Here is a 24,066-nt window from a genome sequence, read left to right as displayed (position 1 = left end):
ACGGGACCTATCTTTGGGAAGCAGCCGATGCTTCCATCATCCTTGCAGGGTGTGTGTTTGTCCAGTGGCCTTACAGCTGGCTTTGATGGCAAACACCACCCACCTTGCAACTGACTGGAGGGAAGCTGCTCTACCCATCTTAGGGCCCCAAAAACAAACAAAAAGGGTCTTGGTTTTCCTAAAATGCTTGGTTCTGTTTGAATAGTAGAGAAGAGCCCTCCAGACATCCAGTAAGTGCAACACCCTCTCTGCTCCTGAAGAAGGGTGGGAAAAATAATTCAGAAGGACCACCTCCTGTGCCAGGTGAAATTCAGAGTCCACCTTGGGCAGAAATTTGAGGCAGGGATGAAGAACTGCTTGGTCTGGAAAGACCTTACCCTCAATGCCCCCAGTGCACAAGCCCTTCTAGTAGAAGTGATAGCTACAAGAAATGCAACCTTCATAGTCATCAGACCCAGGGGGAAGGTTGCCAGAAGTTCAAATGCTGGACCAATCAATTTGGATAGCACTATGGAAAGCGACCACTGTGGGAACAATTTGGGAGCTGGAGAAAACATTTTGTTCAGCCCTTTCAAAAGTACCTTGCATAGGAGGTGACTAAAAAGAGACCCTTTCTCAATCCCTTCATGTTGGGCCAATATGGCTGCCAGGTTCACTCATATGATGACACTGAGAGGCCCCCTTTAGCTAGCTCTAAGAGATAGATGAGAATTATAGGGAACAGGACAGTGAAAGGGGAATATCCTTTAGAACTGACCCATGTGACTTCTATATGACTTCTTCTCGTAAGAGTACCTAGTAGAGGGTTCCTGGGCCTGAAGGACAACTTCCATGACTCTTTCAGACACTGCTGTCTCTATCCCTGAATGAACCCGGTCATCAGATGTAGTCAGGCAACATCGTGGTGCAGGACATCCCACCATAGCATGAGGTCCCTCTCCAGGGGAAAAGTAAAACTGTCTGTACCCCCCAGACAGAGCTGTAGCCAGTATGGTGCAACGAGATGGAGGTGGTATGATCTGCTTTGATTTTTCTCAGAACCCTAGATAGGAGAGGTAAAGGTGGGAAAACTCAGTACAAATCCCTTGTCCAACTGATTGGAAGGCATCTCCTAATGAAGTTGGGTCATTCCCCACTATGGAACAAAACAGGTCTGCCTTCTTGAACTCTCAGATAGCAAAGGGTTCACTCTGGAAAAACCAGCCCTGCATATCTTGCATGTTAAGCCTAGCCTGGGGCGGGGCGGTGGATTGCTGACAGCCATGGTAGAGGCCATCAGGCCCAACAGCCTCTGAATGACAATAGCCTTGTGCCATTGGGACTTAGACAAGGACCTAACAATAGATTTAATCCCTATTCCTGAATCCTCAGGAAGCATGGCTTTGGCCTGGGAGAATCCAACAGGACCTCAACGAACTGTACCTTTTGGGTGGGTTCTAATTTTGACTTGGTCCAATTGATGATCAGACCTAAAAAAGTGCATAGCGAGGTGACCAACTCAGCCTGTTCCAGTAACATCTCCTTGGACTCCTCTCATCTCCTCTCAGGGGTGTTACTCAGAATTTTTGTCCCTCGTGTTGATATTTCTATTGTGCCAGGGGGAAGAAGAACAGGACACCACGCTGTTTGGATCTGGGGGGACCTCTCTATCTGCAGAAGGGTTGCTGTTGTTAGGGCTTAGGATACTGTTGGTAGGCTGGCTGTGGTCATTGCCTCTTATAAAAATGAGGGGTAAACTGCTGTCTCGGCTGGTAGTGCTGCTTCTATGGGGTAGGTGGTAGAACCCCAAACAATTCTGACATCTGGTGGTTGTTCTCCAGACTGGCCAGTGTCTCATCTAAGGAGGCTCTGTGAAGGAGGCAAAAAAGGTCGTCCCCTTGAATAGTAGGTCTTCAAACTTGGCCTTTGCTTCAATAGGTAAGGTTATAGTTCTCAACCAGTTGTGTCTCTGAATGATAATGGCATTGGCCAAAATCCTGGCTGAGGTATAAGCTGCATGTTTCCTGGTTGCCTCAAAACTCTGAACATCTTGGTCTGCAGGGCTTAAATAGTGGCTCCCACTTCATCTGGAATGTCCTTCAGATGCAGAGAGAGCTTCTCCCACATAGAACTGATAACCATCTAGAATTGCCTGGTAGTTTACCACTTGGAAGTAGTCCTTCCTACCCAATGCGTCCATGCACCAACTTTCCTTATCTGCAGGCGTTACGTGGCAACCTCTCTGACGTTTCTGCTGGAGCTCCCCAGTAATGACTGACAAAAGGGGAGGATGGGTGACCAAGAAGCAACACGTCTCCGGCTGGATGTGATAGAAGTTCTCTACCTTTCTAGAGGAAAGGGAACTGAGGATGGCTTCTCCCACAGTAGTCCAGTCAGTTCAGTGAGGCCCTCTAGGATGGGAAGGACCACAATATCCAGCATGTCAGGATGAAGACAACCTAGGATCCTGTCTTTAGGGTGGTTGTCTGAGGCAGACACCTGCAAGTCTATGGCTGTGGCAATACGCAACATCTGTTTGGATCAGAGCCACAGATTTTCGTTGGGAGACACCGGATTGGGATCACCCACCCAGCCATCAGGTGCAGTCTCGTACTGGACTTCAGAGCTACAGACCAAGGCCACAACCCTGCCCTCCTCTGCAATGAACTCCTCTGGATTGAAGATGAGGCTCCCAGGCTCCTCCATGACTTGCAGAGATTGCTGAGGTATATCCCAGTGGGTTGCTTCCCAGTGTTGCTGGCCCAAAGAGTCCTGATACTTCTGGCTGCCATACTGAGGCAAGTGAGGTTTGATCCAATGTTGAGTTGTGGGAGCTATGAGGACTGCTTAGTTGGCTGGGATGTCAGCAGGGACCCCTGAAAAGGACAAGCCTGGTGACCCAGAGTGTAATGAGAGGGTCTTAGGGGGAGCCACGAACTGCTCAGATTCAGAAGCAGGGCTGGATTTAGCAGGTTTGGTCTTGTGGTGATGCTCCTCATCCTTGTGCCTCTTAGATATAGGGGCCCTGTCTTTCTCACCCAACTTGTGCTTCCTTGCGATATGCTTCTGGGCAGTGGAAAACATCAGAATGGAGTGGGTCTAAGGAATGGAGGTTGTCTTCAGAATGAAGGCCGTTGCTGGAATGGAGGCTGTCATTTGAACTGATTTCACGGAACCAAGGGAGCAGTCATTGGAACGATGGGGCTCCCTGGAATGGAAAGACCTCTCAGATTGGAGCTGGGAGTGGAGCTCAGAACAGAGAAAAATATGTTGATCTGATAATATGGCCTCAGAAAGTGAGGTGAGCTCTGAACTGACTGGCTCGCTGGAGATTTAACCGTCTGCAAAGTTGCTGTAACTGGTGCCAATGTCACCAATGTGGCTCTAGGGGTAAGTGCCAAGGTGGGGAGAAGTGGCCACCATGGTATGCTACCACATGGCTGCTTTGAGGTGAAAAGCTCTGTCAGTCCTTGCTTTATGAGTGAAGCTCATACTAATCATACAGGCCTACACATTATGCATTAGGCACAGGAGACAGGTTTCATGATCATCCATCGAGTCATTTTCGTACCACAAGCGGTACACTTTTTGAAACCTGTCCAAGAAGCCATTCTCAAACACAGAAAAGATCCTGATGGGAGGAAAAAGTAGCTGAAAACAGAAGACAAACTATGACAAATAGAAGGACTAGAGATGACTTCACGTTAAGGTGGCAAGAAAGGAATTGAGGGAAGAGGGGATGCCCCAACTGGCACATATGACTTTGGGCGGGAAAACTCCTGCATTTCATGACTGGGAGGGTGCGGCATCCCCTCCATTGTCATAGAGCTAGTTGGAGATCTGCTGATAGGCAGTCTTGGATGCCCTCCATCTCCCACAAGCAGCATTTCCAGCAAGTTGGTAGGCTGCAGCGGGAAAGGGGAGGAGAGAAATTTCTCTTGTCAGCAGGCCTCCTATGATACTCTGGATACAAAGCATAATCCTTATCTCACTCAGCATGCAACAGACTTGTGACTCCATGGCAGAATGAGTCAAGATGTTTTGTGCCAGTCTGGTCCATAGACAAAACCTTTATTGTACCTGGCATTGTGCCATTCACCAGAAAAAAGGCTTGCCTGTTCTTAAATTAATTGAGGTCATATCCTATATGAAAGTGGCATGATGCAACATAGTCCAAAATTGGCTGTTATGTTGCTCAGGCATAAAACATTTACCAATATATGTATGGATGTGTCTGTTTGCATGTTATCAAAAGAGCAGGCACTATAGGCTCTGCTGTTCTAAATATTACAGGGCAGATGGCAGCAATACTCTTCATTTTCTGATGACATGTGGATTATACCTTTGCTAAGGGTTCCTGAAAAGTTAAGCTCTCATTTTAGAAAAATAAGCTACTAGCTGTTATGGTTTTGGAGATATTTTAGCAATATGGGATGATTTTTCTCTGACCTGTGAGTGAGTAAATTTTGAGTAGAAGTGTACCAATGTCTCCTGCAGCACAATGTAAAAAATTGTATTACAAATGCCAGATGCTATAGTGAGGTTGTGTATATGCAGATGTGAAATATTAACAGTTCACTTGCACTGTTAAATCTGAATACTAAAGTGCACACTCACAAATCAAAGTTCTGGCTTCTACTTCTGTATGAAAGGAACAACTTTATAGGCAAATAGCTCAATGCGGGAGCTGCCTGAAAATAGAGGCCATCCCATTCTTGGAAGCATAGAATGCAGTTTACATGCAAAAGGAACTTATACATGGAACATTCCCCAATCAGTTGCGTAGAGCCAAGGGGACAGGGGGGTGCGTGACGGTGCAGGGGCATTCTGGGGCATGGCAGGGGTACAGGGAACACACATGCCCTGGGCGCAGTTCCCCCTTGCTTCGGCCCTGTCTCCAATACAGACGGAAAAGGAGCATTCTCTACTTGCATACAACTGAGCCTGTAACAGAACTTTCCAACTGTGCCCTCCAAACAGCAAGTATCACATGTAATTTGGAATCATGAGTCTCTCCCATGTTGATCCAGCGACTGAATTACAGTTAACTAATTACTATACAATCTAATTACTATACAAACTATACAAACTATACAATACTACACTATAATTACTATACAATACTATACAAACTAATTACTACACAGTTAACTAAATATCATACAATACTATACAATTACTATACAATAACTAATTACTATACAATCTGATGAGCATCTCTTTTTCAATATTCGAGCAAATTAATGCTTCCATGCCAGCCTCATCCCTAAGCAATGCAAAGGACTCAAGCAAATATTTACTCTCAGGATGATTAAAGGACAATCTGTGGGGGAGAACTGTCCTTTCGCAGTTAATTTTGGTAAGCAGTAACAAATGGTTTAACAGTTTAGGGTGTAGAAGCTGTCAAAATTGTATTCCTTTTAAGTGTATCCTGGCCTAACAGGTAAGAAGCTGACCTCCCTCAGAATTTACTGGCTCCAAAGAGTAGCAATGACCCATTTTCAGGAGGAGTTTGTAACTCTCCATAGAGTTGATGTGGGGAAAAAGATGTTGATGAAAATTCCAAGAGCGAATTGGAATATTCATACCCATATTTTGGCAGATTGGATATCAACAATAAGAACTGTGTCAGCTAGTCACAAAAAGTTAACCCCTTAATATGATTCTGCATGTGTGTGAAAATTAGGTATAGAGGATTGAGGTGTTTGCAAAGAGGGCTATCACCCCCCGCCCCAATATTATTATGATGGTTGTGATGATGCCCTATACCAAAAAGAAGCATTTCGATTACAAGCATTGCGAGTGAAATCCCTGGTTAACTGTAACAAAGAAGTCAATATGAATACTGACAGGTGTTCCTGATGTAACCTAGCTGGAAATATTGGTTAATTGACATCTTTATCATTTTAGTAAACGTCTCAAAAACTTTAATAAACATCTCAAAAACAGTATTCATTTTTCATGCTAGCAGCATCTCCCTCTTTTTATCTTTTCTATGTTCTTACGTGTGTGTGTGTTGGGGGGGACGACCCTAGGGATGTGGCCTGGGAGTCCAGAATTTTGGAAACAACATATAGTTGAAGATGGAAACTGTGGCTTGACTTTTATTTGATACACCAAAAATACTGTTAATAACATCTATACCATTTAAAATATTTCATCTGACATGCTCTTCCCCTGTTCTTCAACAGGCATCCAAGTTCCTGTCCATGTAGTACATGAAAATTATTCCTATGATAGCACTGATTCATCTCCCACCAACTTTGTTGTATATCGCGTACTAATTTGGTTAGTTAAGAGGTGAAGTTTTTGAGATGTTTACTAAAGTGATAAAGATATGCATTAAGCAATATTTCTAGCTAGGTTACATCAGGAACACGTGTCTCACAAGTATTCATATTGACTCCTTTGTTACAGTTAACCAGGGACTGCACTCATGCATGGGGTGAAGAGGGAAGGCTGCTGGCATCCTTTTTGCAAAAGATAAAAAAAAAATCAGGGGACATGCAGTTTCACTTGGAACTTCAGCAATATCACCCCCACAGAAATGCCACCAATATTCACTGGAGCCACTGGAGATAGAGAAGGCAGGTTTTCTAAGTGAAGTACCCTCCAACATCCTGCTGCTGCCCGAGGGTCTATGAGATGCCTACTTACTCATGCTGCAGCAAGTCTTTGAAGTGAATCATCTCCACAATGACATGGACATTCTCTTTAGCTGCAGAGCAAAGATCATGTTTCTGGTAGCATTCTCGCTGCAACTGGAAGACCATGTCCTTGATGGCGGGGCACTTGCGACTGATACAGCTGAATCTGTGCCGTAAGGCATGAGCCTTGCATCTCAGAGCATCTTTAATGAAAGATTTCCCCTGAAGAAAGGTTGGAAAAAAGCACACTTGTAGTAATCTCTACTGAGCATGAAGGATGATATACATTTCACTTTTGAACTTATGGTGCATGAATGACTGGAAGACCTTTCTCTATTTAGGTGTGGAAAAGGAGGGGTTTTTTTTTTGAAAGATCTGAAAACCATTCATCACAAGGTTTCCCAGTTGCAATATATAGTCCCCCTGCCAATCCCAGTGGTCACCAGCAATGTATGTTGCAGGTGTGGAGACTATAACTAACTGAACTACACAGTGAGTAAGCCACCTCACATGGAAGCCCTTTTAGTAGCAGCTGTGTTGTGTGCACTGTTTGAATTGGTCCCTTCCATTCTGTTGAAGATGTGGCTTCTCTAGGGTTCTACTCACTGAATATTTCTCTGTGACATTTTTCACAGTCACTGTTGTGGAATGGCAATGGACCTAATAGTGCTGCAGATATATATAGAGCTATGTAATCACCTAAGTGGTCAGCAGATACTGGAAGAGGGCAGTAACGAATGTATGTGTGGGGGATTATTGTGACCTGTGGAAAACAGCTGCAATATTCTTTTGACTGCTATTTCTTGGCGCTACCATTTAGTTGTTTCAAAAATATTGACAACTGCACCCTGGATACTATCATAGATGGCTTGCAAAGCAAAATTAAATTATACCTGAGAATATTAATTTGGTGTTGAAAGATAAGTCTCTCTGGCAAGATGATTAACCACATAAACCACAAACATCAAGCTAATGACATCAAGCATTTGCTACAGATAACAAACATTTCTCCCTGAGCGTCCATGGTGGCTCCAACTACTGGTGACTTATGAATCTTCCCTTCCTCGGCAAGATGTATGCGGGTATAGGAGAGCCCGGCTCCAATTTCTTCTGGAGAATCCCTGCTATCAGGACCTATTGTGATCCATCTTTCTTTCAATGCAGAATGGTATATGTATGCTTTGGTATCCATCTAGGAATGCCACAGCCACTGATTGGTTCTCGTCCTATCCAGAAAACAAATTATGAGATACTTCCACTTTGTTCTTTGCTACCAAATTCCTACAGGGCTCCATTTTGTTACAAGGCTATTTAACATATCCATGATTAACTGGCTGAGTTGACCGTAAGATGCACATTGAGATGACACTCTCATCTATTATCTCCTCTGCATGTGGCGGTGGTAGGTGTGCTGATAACTGTCTCTGTAATCAGTAATGGTCTGGAAGAGCACTAATAAATTAAAGTTCAGTTCAGACAGAAAGTGATGCTGCTGAGGGAGGGTTTGCTTGATCATGGACATGATGTTTGGCCTGTACTCCCAAGAAGGCTCAGATCCACAATTTAGATGTGCCCTTTAATCCAGGCTTATCACAGATGACCAAGTGTCATTCATAACATGAAAGTCCTTTCACAATTTTATTTGAGCACCTGATCCATCTTTCTTTCTCGTCCTTTTTTTTGGGGGGGTGGGGGGGTGGGAGGGAAATTCTGGTCACATCAGGATTAGTTTACTTGAATGCATCTTTGAAGACATTTTGGAAACTTTACCTAGTGCAAAGATTATTAACAAGAACATGCTGCAAAAAATGTGACTAGATGCATTATACAAAATTTACACTGGTTTCTGGTTTGCTTCCAAGGACAATTCAAAGTGCCAGTTTTTTAAAGCCCTGAGTAGACTAGGATTCTGAAAGACCATTCTTTTGCATGAACCCACCCATTCTCTAAGAGAGGGATAGCCAATCTTTTTGAGTCTGTGGGCACCTCTGGAATTCTGTCATAGTTTGAAGGCCCAGCCTCAAAATGGCTGCTGAAGAAGATGGAGCAAGCCACAAAATGGCTGCTAAGACTCACCTTCAGTCACTCAGTGCAAATGCCAATCAAACCTCCAATGGCCTGTCAGAGGTCTTGCTGGGCAAAAGGCTTACTTGTAGAGTTGCCAGATCCAGATTGGGAAATATCTGGAGATCTGGGGGGCGAAGCCTGAGGAGAGCTGGGTGTGGGGAGAGGAGGGACTTTGATGGGGTATAATGCCATAGAGTCCACCCTCTAAAGCAGCCATTTTCTCCAAGTGAACTGAGTTCTGTAGCTTGGAGGAGATCCCAGGAGATCATTCACCACCTGGAGACTGGCAACCCTGCCTACTTGACCCCAGCCAGTAGACACCAAGAAAGGGGTTGGTGGGTTCCCATGCATGCATAGGCATGATGTTGGGAATACCTGCCCTAAGATCTTCAACTAAATCTTTGTCTTGATTCCCTTGTCATCAGAGACGGGGACTGCTGTGACAACATAGGTCTACTGTAAGAGTTTCAATGGTGTTGAGGTTCAGAACAGCCGCCTGGCCTTGACTGAGTTCCAAAGTCCGGGCGATGGGCCAGCATCTGCGGCGGAGACTCTGGTGGAGGCCTTATCTCTTCGAGGGAGATGAGAACACCGTTCCCATGAGAAACCGGGAGGGGGGATGGGATGGACAGAGTTATAACCTGTGTTTCTGGCGGGAGACTTTATTCCTGCCACGTTGTGTACGTGAGCTTTCTAGGATGTCTGAATAAAACGGTCTTTTACTCCAAAAAAGCCTTTTATTTCTGCTTCTATGGAATTCCTTACATTGTGGCAGGAATCCTAGTTCATCTATCTTCCCAGTGTAGTGGACCTCTGGTGTCTTGGCATGGAGAGGTTGAATATTCCTGAAACTGTGGAAGGTGCGGTAGCCCCCAAAGAGGGCTCCGAACTTTCCCTTCTGGATTTGGAGGAACGGCGGAGAAGCGGGTCGCTGGTAACTCTTTCCGTCCTCGTATCAACACGAAGTCTGCCCTTGCCGTTGGGACGAGGGGCGAGGGAGCGATCATGTGGACTTACATGAGTCGCTTTGGGCTGTCCATGGACCGGGAGCCTGTGGATCGGATACCTACCGTTTTAGTGTGGATTACAAACCTCAGATGCAACCTGTCACGGAGGAGATGGGCCTGACCACTTTTCATCGCGGCAGCAGAGGTCTATTGAGCGATTCCTGGACTCGTATTTCGACGATGCTCCCAAGAATCCCACCGTGGCATAGCACTGGGGCCCGGCCCTAAGACCACCGTAGAAACCGGGACTATATGAGAGTTGGAGGGGTATCGCACCAACCGATCCGGACTCCCCAGACCCCGGATTAGCAGCTGCGGGAGAGGCGATGGAGCCGCCCGGGGGGGGACCTGCAGTGCTGCATTCGATGAGGAGGAATCCAAGAAGCCAGCTTCTCATCCGGACCTATTTCCCCTCCCGCGTCAAAAAGAGCTGGGATGAGGAAAGTAGAGTGCGACTGCGAGATGCCCAGGAAGCCTGGGCCCGTGAGCGCCAGCTGTGGGAAGAAGGCGGGAGCAGCTGCAGCTAGAACGTGAAAACCTGCAAGGACCGGGAACAGCAGCGCATAGAAATCCAACTTTCGAACTGGACCGTGCCAAAGGCGTGTTGCGGCAATATATGCAGAATCTATCGGTCCATGATAAGGTCCTGGAACACTCCAAACTGGACTTAGGCGTCAGCAGCGTTAAGGCCATCGTGCACAGAGTGAACTAGCGGCATGCCATTCACCGAGGAGCGAACTGTGAAGTGGAGCGAGAAGGCAGCTTTGCATGTGCACCGGCTGGCTTTGACTGCGCAAGGAAAGAGACTTGGCAGCCTTTTGAAAAGGCTGAAGAAACTGGCGGACAAGATGCCCCAAGCTGGAGTCCTACGCCCAGTTACGGTACAATAGCGCCAGAGGCGGCGGCTTCTGGGTCCTGCCACCTTCAAGACCTAACCCACCAGAGCACCAGCGGCGGTGCCCCACCTCCACGATTCCGGCTCTCCCTGCGCCGCCGCCCTCAACCTGCGCGAAACCTCGCCCCAGCGAGCTCCGAGGAGCGTGGAGAGAGAGGATATTACAGACCTCGATACCTGCCGTTTGATGGGACCGCTTCAAACTCCCTACTTCATCCTGCAACTTCAGCGCCCGCGGAGGACTATGGCGATTTATTGTACTGCGGTCGGAACATAAAAAAAATACGGGACATCGGCTCTGTCTTGGATGGAGCAGCAGCCGCACTGGTTTGTGACTCTTTTTTGACCACTACAAGGGGAGGATACTGCGCCGCACGGTGCCAGCGTTCCTCAAGCGCTTCCTAGGGCTGAACAACTTCCAAAGATCCGGATGCGAAAATGAAGCCATCCAGCACTATTAAAGTCGATTCCAGCAAGGCAAACGCTCTTTTGCGAATTCTGTTCCCGTGAATTTAGATGCGGCGTACTGTCCGACTCCCCTCATGAGTAAGCCTGAACGCATATGAAATGTGAATATTCTCTACCGGATGTCGGTCGACGGCAAACTTCTGCGAAACTTGGTAAAATGCCATCTCGGATCCCACGCGACTATTGCTGACTGGATCGAATTAGGATCTCTGGCAAGTGAAACGATCTCGTTTTGGACTACCGCTCGCGCGGGGGGCTCTTTAATACGCTAAACCGCCCCGCTGGCGACGCATTTTAACCGGGCTCGACTTCGTAAGCCAAGCCCAGCAGTTCTCTGGAAACCACCTCCGGCGTACGTCGCCGTTTGGGATTGTGTCTTTACTCGCGGAGGACCGGGTCATCTAGCATTAACTGCCCAAGAAACAGAGCCAATAATTCCGCTCGACTCGCGCGCATCCCATCTGCCAAGCCACCACGTAAATCGAGACGCCTCCGGCGGGAATGATCGCTAAAGGCCGGTTACCCGTTTAAGCGACCAGAAAGAAGAGGAAGTGGCGGTTTGCGCCTCTCTTCAGCAGCCCATGGATATGGGTTCGAGCTCGGATCACGGTGAAAGTGAAGGCAAAGCAGCTCCCATTACAATCCAAGCAATTCCTGGCCAACCCCGCTAAGCACACTTTTCATTATTATAGCCTCCAGCCCTTTGCTTAGATTCTAGGGTGCTCCCATTTGCTTAATGCTTTGGCCCCAAAGTGGCTGAGGAACCTTGGACTGGAGCCGAGTTCCCCTAGCCTAAGCCCATACCCGTTCCAATAACAAATGGATGGCAGCCCCTCGGGGCGAAGGACTGGCCAGTTCAAAAGCGCAACGGTCCTCCTCGCTCGCTGACCATTGGGAGAAAAAATTAGTTTTATTCTGGCCCCAGTGGCCAAACACTCTCCCATAGTCCTGGGCATGCCATGGTTGTTTGTTGCATGAAATCCAAAATTCATTTGGAAAAGACCGGATCTTAGAATTCACCTGACCCTCCCTGTGGAGAACACATGAATTGGGGAATAACTCACACTCTAATGACATACACCCCTGGCCGTCAGCGGTGACCGCCTCCATTGCTTCGAATCCCGGTCGGCATTCCAATCGCGACTTACCAAGATTTAGCCAGAAGTATTTCAGGAGCAAGAATCGCGATCAAGTACCTTACCTCACAGAGACACTGACTGCAAAATGCATTATTACAGCCAGGGGCTCCACTGCCTAAAAGGTAGAATTCCTACGCGATGAGTCCCAATGAGGAGAAGGAACTTCGTGCCTTCTTAGACAAGAACCTTGCTCATGAGGTTCATACAATGACCAGCTACCAAACACAATACACATGTCTGCTCCTGTATTATTTGTAAAAGAAGGGCCGGGTCTTTAAGGCTCTGTCACCGGATTATCGAGGACTCCAATCGCGGTCTCCCTGTCCAATAAATATCCTTTGCCTTTGATCAAGGACCTTTTAGATGCATTGGGCAAAGGGGCGCATTTTACTAAGTTGGATTTAAGAGAAGCATACTACAAGGAGTCAGGATTGCGGAAGGCTATGAACATTGTTGACTGCATTTAATAAGCAAGAAAATTTGGACAGTATGAATATTTAATAATGCCATTCGGGTTAAATTAAGGGCCCCGAGAGCTTTATATGGCCCTCATCAGCGAACGGTTCTACATGACTTATTATACAAAGGGAGTAGTGGTGTACTTAGATGATGTTTTTTAATTTATTCACAAACCATGGAGGAGCTATGAAGCCTTAGTTAGGGAAGCGTATTAAAGCGACGCTTTGCTCGACAATTCCCTCTTTGCAAAACTTTCTAAATGTTGTGTTTCACTCAATCCTCCATCGACTACTTAGACTACGGGATCTCTTCCTTCCAGGAGGGTTAAAATGGATCCTGCGCTAAGATTGAAACAGTCCTCCAATGGCCTGCCCCCACCTGTCCGGAAAAGAACTCCCAGTCTTTCCTAGGGTTTGCTAATTTCTATCGTGACTTTATACCCCAATTAAGCTGAACTGGCGCTCCCACTCACAGACCTCGCTACGCACTAAAAGGTAAAGACTCCACAGGCTGCCAAGCCCGGTATGCCTTTATCTGGTCTTAAAGAATGTCAGACAGCCTTTCAACAGTTAAATCAGCTTTTTTACTACCGAATCCTATCCTAAAAACACCCTGACCCAGATCTTCCTTTTGTGGTTCACGACGTGGATGCCTCGGACAAAGCGCCTTTGGTGCAGCCCTGTTGCAGAGGAAAATAAAGATGATAGAGCTTGTTCCGTGTCTTATTTATCAAAAAAAAAAATTCTCCGGTGCTGAACTCAGCACAGACTGTAGGAGGATAAAGAGACTGCGGCCCATCAAAGTAGCGCTCTCCACTTGGCGCCACTGGCTGGAGGGGCTAAGCACCCCTTTCAAGTGTGAGCCGGATCACAAGAACTTGGCCGCCCTTTCCACCCCCCCTCAAGATGTCTCATAAAACAACTCCGTTGGGCGATTTCTTTTCTCGCTTCTCTCTTTACCCGGTCCATTTTTCCCTGGAAAAAAAAAAACCAGCCAAAGCTGGCTGATGTGCTCACCAGCTACTGCCCGAGGAGGGGAGTGGAGCACAACATACCGGAATATCCAGCCAAGCATCGTTCTCTCCCCACTCCCAAGTGGGGCTGGCTGTCACTTGCGTTCTCAGACATCCACTCCTCCTTCTCCGCCCATTCCCAGCCTGGTCTCTCCTTTCCCTCACGGGAACTTCGAGGGAGCCCGAGGGCTGCGAACACGCCAGCGTCACTACGAGGAATGTGACTCCCAATGCGGCTTGGAGAATGGTGTGTGGCGGAAGGGGATTGTTAGTATGTACCTCCCCTCCGTAAAAGCAGGTTCACCGAGATTCCTGCCATGATGCCCTTTCGGCTGGACATTTTGGCTTCCTTAAAGACTCCGTGCATTTGGCCGCCCGTCAATAATTCTGAGTGGCGTGGCGATGGCGCGCTCAAAGACATTGAGACATATATCAAAGGTTGCTCTGTTTTGATGCGGAAGCCAAATCCGTTCGGGAAAACCCTTAATGCAGTCTGTTAAAGCCTCTCCCCAGTGGCCTCCAGCCCTGGGAAGTTATCTCCATGGATTTTGTATTACAGATTTGCGGAAAGTCAAAGGCTACACACAGTCTTGTGGGTGGTGGTGGACTTATTTTTTTCCAAACTAAGCCCATTTTTTATCCCATGTACTTTCCATCCCTCGGCTCCTAAGTTAAGCGCTGCCTGTTCATTCAGCATATTTATAGTCTGACACTCCTCCCCGTCAAGGTAGGTGTTGTCGACCCATGAGGCCCTAATTCATTTTCAAAGTTCTGGAAAGCCTTTCTGGGCTTGTTGGGGAGCCGCCCGGCAATTGCACGCCCCTACCATGCGTTCAAAGTGGCCGGTGAGTTGGAAGAGCGAACAGAACCCTGGAACAGTATTTACGCGTTGTTACACCAACTATCACGAAGACAACTGGTGCGATTTAATCTCCGCTTTTGCAGAATCGCCCTACAATAATGCGGTACCTTAGCAGTACAAAAAAAACCCTTCGAAATTGGTGTCTGGTCGGTCCTTCCCTCCGTTGTCGCGAATCTTTGCTCTGCAGAAGGCGTTGGATCCTCCAGAGTTCCAACAGTGGATTTGGACATCTCTGGCCGAGGGGTGGAAAACAGTCCAGACCAGCCTTCCACAACAAGCTGTAAAGATTCCCAAAACTTCAAGCAGATAAGCACGGCTCGGATTTCCCTTTGCGGTTAATGAAGCTTCTGGGTATATTTGTCTACCAAGAATCTCAGAGGCGTACATAAATTTTCAAAACTGGGCAAAAGATTAGGTGGGACCTTTTAAGATTACCTAAAGAGAGTGATTAATGATGTCACTGTCCCGATTAGACTTGCCTAATTCTCTAAGTAATATCCATCCTGTCTTTCATTCCAGTTTACTCAAAGGAGGCTCCCTGTTTCCGATGCCTGTAGCACGACCATCGGAGGAGACCCGCCGACTCATAATTGATGAAGGCCACAAGCATTACTGTGAAATTGGCAGCCATCCTGGACTCTGCGGCTTAATGTCATAAGCGCTTGCAATATTTAGTCTCTTGGGTGGGATATTCCTCTGGAATTTATAATCAATGGGTCTATTCAGAAAATATTGACGCCAGCCTTCCCTCATTTCTACCACTCCACCGCACCTTTCCGCTCAAGCACAAACCTGGGGGGGAGGAAGTTTTTTCTTAAAGGGAGGCAGAGTGTAAGAGTTTCAATGGTGTTGAGGTTCAAGACAACAGCATACAGCCTGGTCTTTGACTGAGTTCCAAAGTCGAGGCTGATGGGCCAGCATCTCTTGGCGCAAGGAGACTCTGGTGGAGGCCTTATCTCTTCGAGGGAGATGAGAACACCGTTCCCATGAGAAACCGGGAGGGGGGATGGGATGGACAGAGTTATAACCTGTGTTTCTGGCGGGAGACTTTATTCCTGCCACGTCGTGTACGTGAGCTTTCTAGGATGTCTGAATAAAACGGTCTTTTACTCCAAAAAAGCCTTTTATTTCTGCTTCTATGGAATTCCTTACATCTACAGTACCCTTTCAGAGAAGATAAAATGGAGAAAAGGAGAATGATGTAACCGGCTCTGGATCCTCATGGGGGAAGAAGTTCAGGTGTAAGAGATTTTTAATACACACATGCACCGCCTGATGTTGTCAGATCTCAGGAGCTAAGCGGGGTTGGTCTTGGCTGGAACTCAGATGGGAGACCACCAAAGAATACTAGAGAAGGCAATGGCAAACTATCTCTATTAGTCTCTTACCTTGAAAACCCGACTTGGTTGACACAAGTCAGTTGTGACTTGACAGTACTTCACACACACTTATAATAAACACACTGTGCAAAACGAGATGTTGGGACTGGTATGCAGAGAGTGAGTCTTCTACTTCTTAAAACAGTGTAGAATATCCTAAAATTTCAGTCAGGGAAATTTCAGAAACGGGAGGGTGAGGGACGGTCGTTTTTCTAGATGTCAGAAGGTGGGGATTTGGTATCCTATGTAATTTTTGGCCTTACTTACGACTAAATGAATCAGTGATGCATATGGAGTCACCTTCTTAAAATTAATCCTTGAACAACCACCTCATCCTTCTCTTCCCACCAATCCAGATTTCATGTTGATGTGAAAATCCAACCCTTTATGCAATCTTACCATGGCCCCTTGACATGTGTGTTTATTAGACGGCACATATCTGCAGTTTAAGTTTCCAAAAAAGGCTAGTGAAAAAGTGTGGCTGGTCAGAAAAGCCCAAATGCTTGAAAGCTGCATCTTTAGTGATGCCTAAATGCATCCCGGATCACATGCTCAAGGAAAAATATTCCCTATGTCAGCTCCTTTCTTCTATAAAGTAGGAAAGTCAGTCATGCTTCACTGATATGCTCCGATTCTTTGGGTAATTGGTCAGCTCTTCTTCTCTCTGCTGAATGACAAGCAACTGGCAATGCTCCTGCATTCCTCCCATTCCTTATTAGCTTCTGGTCATCCTAGCTGACCAGAACTTAATGTTCAGTGCACCATACGGGTTAAACACTCATTCTTATTTCTAGTCATGTTTCACACAAATATAGCATAATTCAATTGCCATTATAATGAGCATGAGAAGTCAGGCCTCCTTTATCTAGCCTTTTCTTTGCAAAAGCAAAACAGGATTAAGACCATTGGCGGAGGGTAGGGGGAGATGCTCTTTGCTGACTAAGACATCAATATTACCTTTATATTATATTGATATCCTGTGCAGAGTTACACTTTTGATGTCCGTTTTAAAAATCAGAACAACTTCAACAATAGTGAGGATGATGAAATCCTTTCTCTTGCTTTAGACTAGCTGCATCTTAGTGACCTATGAATATGCAGAAAGCACCTCAAATCCTCTAATAGAAAATTAACTTTTCCTGTTCTCTTGACAAAAAAAAACACAAACAGACCAAGAAAGGAACCAAGATAACTCCATCTCAAAAGCAGGGAGTGGCTAGTTATTACTGATAATTGTGAAAGGAAACAGACATCCTTACATATCTGGGAAGGATAGCCTAATATCTCCATGAAGAACTGTTTTCAAATCAAAGGATTTTCTTGCGACCCAAATGAACAGGCCACCTCTATCTGCAAGTCAGCTCTCTCACCTGGTTCACGGGCAGCCCAATCCAGAGCTCCAGGCAGCAAAGACCTTCATAGGGCTTAATGAACTAACACCACCGGTCATGGGCTGCAGAGCAACCAGCTGCAAACCCAGGGTGGAAGCCGACTAATGTCAGTTTCATCCCTGGGAATGCTCTTGTCAGCCCCTCGCTGGTGTCCAATTGGGATGCCAGCGCAGATCCATTGTGACTGGCTGCCAGCTCCTTTGCCCCCTCCACCGGTGGCCCTTGTGGCGTCCCTTGCATCAGCAGAGGGGGCAAATGTGCCGGCACAATCCCACACCACCTCCGCAAGAGGATTCACCCTTTCCCCTCTGGATTGGGCCATAAGTCACTGCTAACACAGGGCTGACATCTTCTGTAAACACATATACACATATTCCGCAAATGAACTAGTAAGGCCAAATGCCACTAGCCCATCGTAATGTTCTTTCCTCCTGACTGAAAGGGGAGTGTAGCTGTATAAGACATAACAGGATGCTTCAGTGATGCACAAATGGTTTGGAAAGAAAACAAAGAAGTCAAACTTATTACCACTCAACAGCCTAAGGAATGTCGTTTGACACTGGTGGAGAGCTAATGGATAGCTTGAAAAAAGCAGCAGTAGAGAGGGGCTGTTTCATATACTTTTACAGTCTAACATTCGCCTTCTGCAAATTGACCAACCATAGAAAGTGCGCCAGATTAAAGTCTTGACTGATGCAAAACAATATTTCTGATTAACTCACTGTGTTTGGACTGAGGCGCTCCACTTTAGTAGAACACAGATCTATGCTCGAGAGTCACTTAGCAGTCCTCAGCGATGTCAGCAGAAATCTGCCTTCAAGACCAAGCCCTTAAGATGAACTGGCATCCAGAATTTCTATGCGGTTCTTATTAGAAGTAGCAGATTTTAGATGGTATTAAAGGGCAACATGGCGGTAGTGGAAACGTCTGTCACAGGTTTTTCCTGACAGCCAGCGTGGTGTTGTCATTAGGAGTGGTGGACTCTAATCTGGAGAAGTGGATTTGAATCACCATTCCTCCACTTGAAACCTGCTGGGTGACCGTGGGCCAGTCATAGTTCTCTCAGAACTCTCTCAGCCCACACAGAGGCAAGCAATGGCCAACCACCTCTGAATGTCTCCTGCCTGGGGTGGTCATATGTTGGATGTGAACTCACACATAGAGAGAGAGAGACAGAGGTTTTTCCTGCTTTTGCATAGCAACCCTTGATTTGCTTGCTAAGTCTCCCATCCACGCATTAGTCAAGGCTGACCCGGCTTAGTTGCCAAGACCTGACAAGACCAGGTTAGGCAGGCCCATCTAGGTCAGGGCCCAGTATTATCAAATTACTCACTAAACGAGGTGTAATTTTTCTCAAGGCTCACATTGTTTTGGACCACTTTATTCATGCAGTACTTAGATCTGTGAATCCAGAATGAGATCCAATTAAATTATAGGGTTTGATACAGGTTTTACAGCACTTGCCACAACTGAACAGCATTTTTTTTAAAATAAATAAAGCTAAACGGCTTGTCTCTACAGCAAAGGAAACTTCTACTCCTGTATGTATCTAGTTTTGCTTTGTACATTTAAATCACATTTAGATTGTGAACCTCATTGATTAGAATTGTACAGGGGTACAAAAAAAGTTATCTTTCAGCATACGTATCAAATTCATTTTTGTCCGTGTTCTTAAAAATGATTACAAGCAATGTGCGATCAAGTGTTTGTGGAGAGATCTGCTACAGCAGATCCTTAGACTTAATGATATCTAAATCGGGGCTCTCAAATATGCATCCTGGGGGCTAGATCTGGCTTCTTGGGAGGGCTTATCTGGTCCAAGAGCCAGCCTCCCCTCCACCTCCAATCTGGCCTGGCAAGGCCACTGCAGGTTCATTGGTCCAAACAGCCACCCCCACCCCCACATCTGATCTGGTAAGCTGCTGCTACCCCACACCCCGGATCCAACCACGTCACATTTATGGCATATTTGGTCCTTGTAACAAATTAATTTAACCCCCACCCCCAAACTAAGTAGTCATGTCTGGTCTCATTGAGGAAATGCTAAGGTCTTTTTTTCAATTGGTGAGCCTTGATATGGATCTATGACACATGTGTTTGGGCACTAAAAAAGGGAAGAGTGAATGATGAAGCTGAGATAGAAGGTTAAGAAATGTTTTAACACAATAGAGAAACTCATCCACATAAATGGAGATAAGGAGTTGGATTAAAGCAAGAAAAAAAAACCCTTTTAATTCAGCTTTAGAAATTTCTAAGACCAGTTGTCTCATGATTATATCTTTCAGTTTTGCTGTGCTTACCTGGGCATCAAATTTTCCAGCATTGTGAAGGAAAGTCATACAAATCTCATGTAAGCCTCGGATCTCACAGGAATTGTTTTCAAAGCACTCGAACACACTGCATCCCACGTCACCAGCGTTGACCAGGCAGTGCTGGATTTCAGCTGATAATGAATAATCATCACAGTTAATTTCTAAAACTGTGCTTTATAAGCACATCTCCTCCAAACTACTGTAGCGATGTACAAGCTGCTCATCCGCTCCTGCACTCAGTGACCCTGATGACAAAACCTCTTTGCTAACACATTTTGATGCACTTTTCTCTATACTCCTTGCATTTTTACAGGAGCCATACAAGCGTATATGCATAGATGGAAGCAGCAGTATGATCAAAGGGGTTTGCTGCCTTGTAATTATGCAGCTGTAACAGCCAACTTTTACATTCAGGCTTACGATCTGAAGGCCCACTGGTTTGGCCTTTTTGTATCATACAGTATTTCTAAAGAGTGCAGATCCACCAGATAGTGCATGAACATGTTCAGATCAAAGTACGTACCTAATAAGCCATTTCTTGAATTAACTTTTTCTTAAGTGTTAGGAAGCCAAAAGAGAAGCTGCAGAGAAACTTCAAATTGAGCCACGGGGGAGAATGTTGAGTGCCTAAGAGCCAGTGAGCTCACCCTGCCAGCCTTCTTCCTTGCACTTGCTGCCTTCAAATCACAGAAGGCCCCCTTAGCTTTTATTTAAATTCATGAAAGAAAGAAAAAACTGAGAACTGACAAAGGCTGAGTACAAGACAGATTTGGGTGTACTATCCTACAAAGAAAGCTTAAATTGAAAAAGGCAAAATAAAGACCCAATACAAGGTTTTTTCCTTTTTGAAAAGATCATCCTTGGACAAGGGTGACCAAAAGTCCCCTTGGATTGGCAGCTCTACCTCCTTTCCTTCAGTGGAGGATCATCACTGCGTTGGGTTTTACACGCACAAGAGAAGCTGCACACATAAAGTGGAAAAAAGGGCTCTTTGTCAAATGTTGTATAAATGTGCCGCCTGGACTTGGGTGTGTGTGTGTGTCCATGCACATTTAGGAGCCCAGCCATAGTGCTTCTGTTGGCACTGAGTGGGATACGGAGAGTTCCGATCACACATCCTGGCCCCAGCACCCTGAGAATTGCACAGAGCTGTGATTCACATGTGGCAGTCTCTTATGGGCATTTGAGCATTCTGGCTGATGGGTGCATTTAACTAAAGGATCACAACAGCCAGCAAGAACACAGTTTAAAAGTATGTGTGTATTGGGGGGTGCAGAAGCGACATCCCTCTGCTTCATTTTGTCTATGCCTGGGGAGAAAGTAACAAACTTGGCTCACTTTCCAGGATCTTTACCGGTTCTTCCAAGGGAGGGACATTGCATTGGGTCTTCTGCACACAAGGTACATTCAAAAATAAATAAATAACAGAACCGAGAAGTGAAGAGCAGAAACCTCCTTAGTCGGTTGCATCATGGTATGATGCCTCTCAGAAGAAAAGGGAACTCCACAATTCAGCTCCCTTGTACTTACCCTCTGAACCTTTAAAGAGTCCTTTCCCCACTCCAGTTGAATACTAAACCTGTGCTCCAGCATCATCTTTTAATCTAGCAAATGCTTCCCCTTCCCCCACTTTTGCCTCTGGAATCACGTATAATATTAAAGGAAGAGATCTGAGACCAGTAGGACCTTCGAAACCAGCAAGAGCTTGGAGCTGACCAGTTTTGTAACGTGCAAAGGCACGCAAGGCGCTCCCCTGCTCCTGAAGCCTTTGTTTCTGTATAAGGATCATAAAAAGCAGGTGTTCTTCGGCTATAATTATCACTTGTTCCAACTTTCACACGGATGCCATATTTCTACCTGTGCCGGCTTTCCTTTGCCTATTTAAGCCGCCCGGCTGGTTGCAAGAGCTGCGAGACGCTTGCCTCCGGAGCTCAAATGGGGGAACACGTGCTAGGAGAGCGAGAGCTTCCAAAGCAGCCGGGAAGCAATTCTCTAGTCTGTGATTTGGGCTTGTCACCTCTCTGCGTAAAAGAACGATGCTCAACCCGGAGCGATGCGTCTCCTAACCCCCATCGCACAGAAACAGAGTACGAACACGCTACAACGGATTGGTAACCAGCACGCCTTTCAGAGGTACGATTTACACACCGATGATTCGGGGGGAAAATCCCATGCACATACCTGTATCTTGCAAAGACAGCCGCCCTTTTTGGTGAGGGGCTCTGTCTTGGGCACCGTCCGGTGGATTGGTGGCTTCTGTGCCCACGGCCCGCTCCAAACTTGCAAAGACCAGCGCCACAGTAACTAATTTCCCTACCAACTCTGCACACATGGTCCTGCTTTTGCAACCCACCCCGCTCGAAGGTCTCGCCCCCTCTCACTTCTCGCCTCTTTGCAAATCAGGCTATGCGGACGAGAGCTCCCCGGGTCTTTCCAGCAGCACTCAGGGCGTGCAGTCTGCGCGGGTACAAGTGCTAGAAGTGGCTGGAAAAGGGAAAGGATGGTGCCTCAAATATCCCTGGAAGCTCTGGTGTCACTTGAATGAAGGAGTCGAGCAGATGTTGTCCGCCAACCCGACCAACCGGAGCTTCTCTTTCGCTCTGACACCACGCTCAGGGGGCGGGGCCTACGCTCAACTACTACACAATCTGGCGAGCAAACTATATTTTGGGACCAGAACTCACTGCAAAGAGCAGCAGGTTGCAAAAGTATGCAAGGATCGAGGGCGGCCAAGAAAGCAAAGCAAAACAAAAGCGTTGCCAAAAAACAAACAAAACCCCCCCCATCGTTAAAACGGGGGTGGGGGAGAGGGCCAAGTAAGTTATTGCTGGCGCGAATCTATAATGCTGAGGTTGTTCAGCAGATTGCAAAATGGACAGATCATTTACACCCGAAAACTTAGAGCTCTATATTCATTTTGCCATCTATGAGAATTACTTACTCGCCCGGTCCCCGCCCCGCCCCCCCTCACTGCGCGGCCATCCTTGTAAAGTACGACCGAGCCGGTATATACGAGCGTTGCGAAGGCAGGATTTCCAGCAGGCGACCCAGGGGGGCTAGGCAGCGCATGTACGGATTTGCAGTCTGCGCGTGTTGCTTGGAGAGGAAAGGACACGGGGCTGAATTCAGGCTCTAGAATCCTCCCAAAGGGATATCTTTACCCTGGGCCTGTGCCGTCCACCTGCGCCCCACATGACGGGAATAGAATAGAATAGAATAATAAAGAATAAAGAATAATCTTTGCATTTCAGACTACATACTCGATTAATCTTGGTTCATTTTCTTTGCACACCCACATGGAAGAAACACGCTCACAAATGTCGGGTCCTCGTTGCCTTCTCTCCCACTCCTCCCTAAAAATGATAGCCGGAGAAAACTGTTTGCCACGTCAAGTTCATAGTGTGTGTGAGCGAGAAAGATTTGATTCGAATTTCTCTTTGAGTGACCCTTCTCCATCCTGTCTCCCCTCCCCGTTTCTCTTGAAGCATTCCCTCCAGGCTTTCCGCGTGCAACCCCACTGCAGCAGTTGCATCAGCTCTGGCTTATGTGCACGGGTCTTCCATCGACGCACAGCCATCCGCATTAAGGTATGGCTTCGGGGCGGGAACCCTCCTCCTCCCAGCGCAATGGGGCGTCCGGGATTCCCACCTCAACCCTTCCGGTTGAGCAATCCGGCGGCAGCTGCTGCCAAAAGCTCCTCCCCCAGCTCTTAGAGTAGAGGAGGCGCTGGAAGACCCAGCAGGTGATGGGGTTGTGTGGGGTGCTCCTGACTCCCCCGCTGCAGTAATCGAGCAGCTCGGTTTCATCAGACGCGACGCCAGCCTCCTCCGACGCCTTGCAGGGAAGCGCGTCTCGCGCTGTCCTGCGCCGGCTGTAGCGTCGCGAGCCGAGGAGGAGAAAAAGGAGGGCGGACCCAGCCGCTCTTGGTTAAGCACCATCGACTTGTCGGAGGAGGAGGAGTGGGGGACAAGTGAGGAATGTCTCCAGCTGTTGCTGCCGCTGCTGCGCTCCTCTTGCGCCCAGCTGTCAAAATGCACTTGAGAAAATCCAGTCACACCTTCTGAAGTGAAGGGTGCCCCTGGGAGGAAGACGTGACACTCCACCACGCAGCCATGGAGGACCCCCCCCCCCCCCCCCCCCCCGCATTTCTCGACGCCTTTCAGCTTCGCGCATAGAAACATTCTTTTCCTTTCAGTTCGGTCAGTGGACGAGCATTTGATTGTCGACTAATTTTCTTTGTTAAGACCAAATTTTGGGGAAGGAATAAGGCTAGAGCAGATCAGCAAGATTATGTGAGGAGCTTAGCATGCCGTTTAGTATGCCTGTACATAATTTCGAATGTGTCTTATGTCTTGATTTAAAAAATAAAAAAGCCAAACACGCCACCCTATACACAAGAGATGTTAAGTTATGACTTTAGAAAAAAAGAAATAATTTTTATATCTAAGG

The 24,066-nt window shown here is 46.8% G+C and overlaps 1 protein-coding gene across 1 annotated transcript in view; it reads right to left on the bottom strand.

Moving 5' to 3' along the window:
- STC2 (stanniocalcin 2) overlaps positions 1–22,125 on the bottom strand; it is a 30,774-nt gene extending 8,649 nt beyond the window's left edge. The window contains exons 1-3 of the mRNA XM_048492156.1: positions 21,799–22,125; positions 19,606–19,748; positions 6,637–6,848 (exon numbers count right to left, since the gene is read on the bottom strand). Coding sequence (XP_048348113.1) covers positions 6,637–6,848; positions 19,606–19,748; positions 21,799–21,949 — 506 coding nt within the window. The 5' untranslated portion in view covers positions 21,950–22,125. The remainder of the gene's footprint in view (positions 1–6,636; positions 6,849–19,605; positions 19,749–21,798) is intronic.
- Between the last annotated feature and the right edge of the window lie 1,941 nt (positions 22,126–24,066).

This window comes from Sphaerodactylus townsendi, linkage group LG03 (assembly GCF_021028975.2).
Source record: "Sphaerodactylus townsendi isolate TG3544 linkage group LG03, MPM_Stown_v2.3, whole genome shotgun sequence".
NCBI lineage: Eukaryota > Metazoa > Chordata > Lepidosauria > Squamata > Sphaerodactylidae > Sphaerodactylus > Sphaerodactylus townsendi.
The sequence above is the reverse complement of the archived record's forward strand: the minus strand, read 5'-3'. Positions and strand labels throughout refer to the sequence as shown.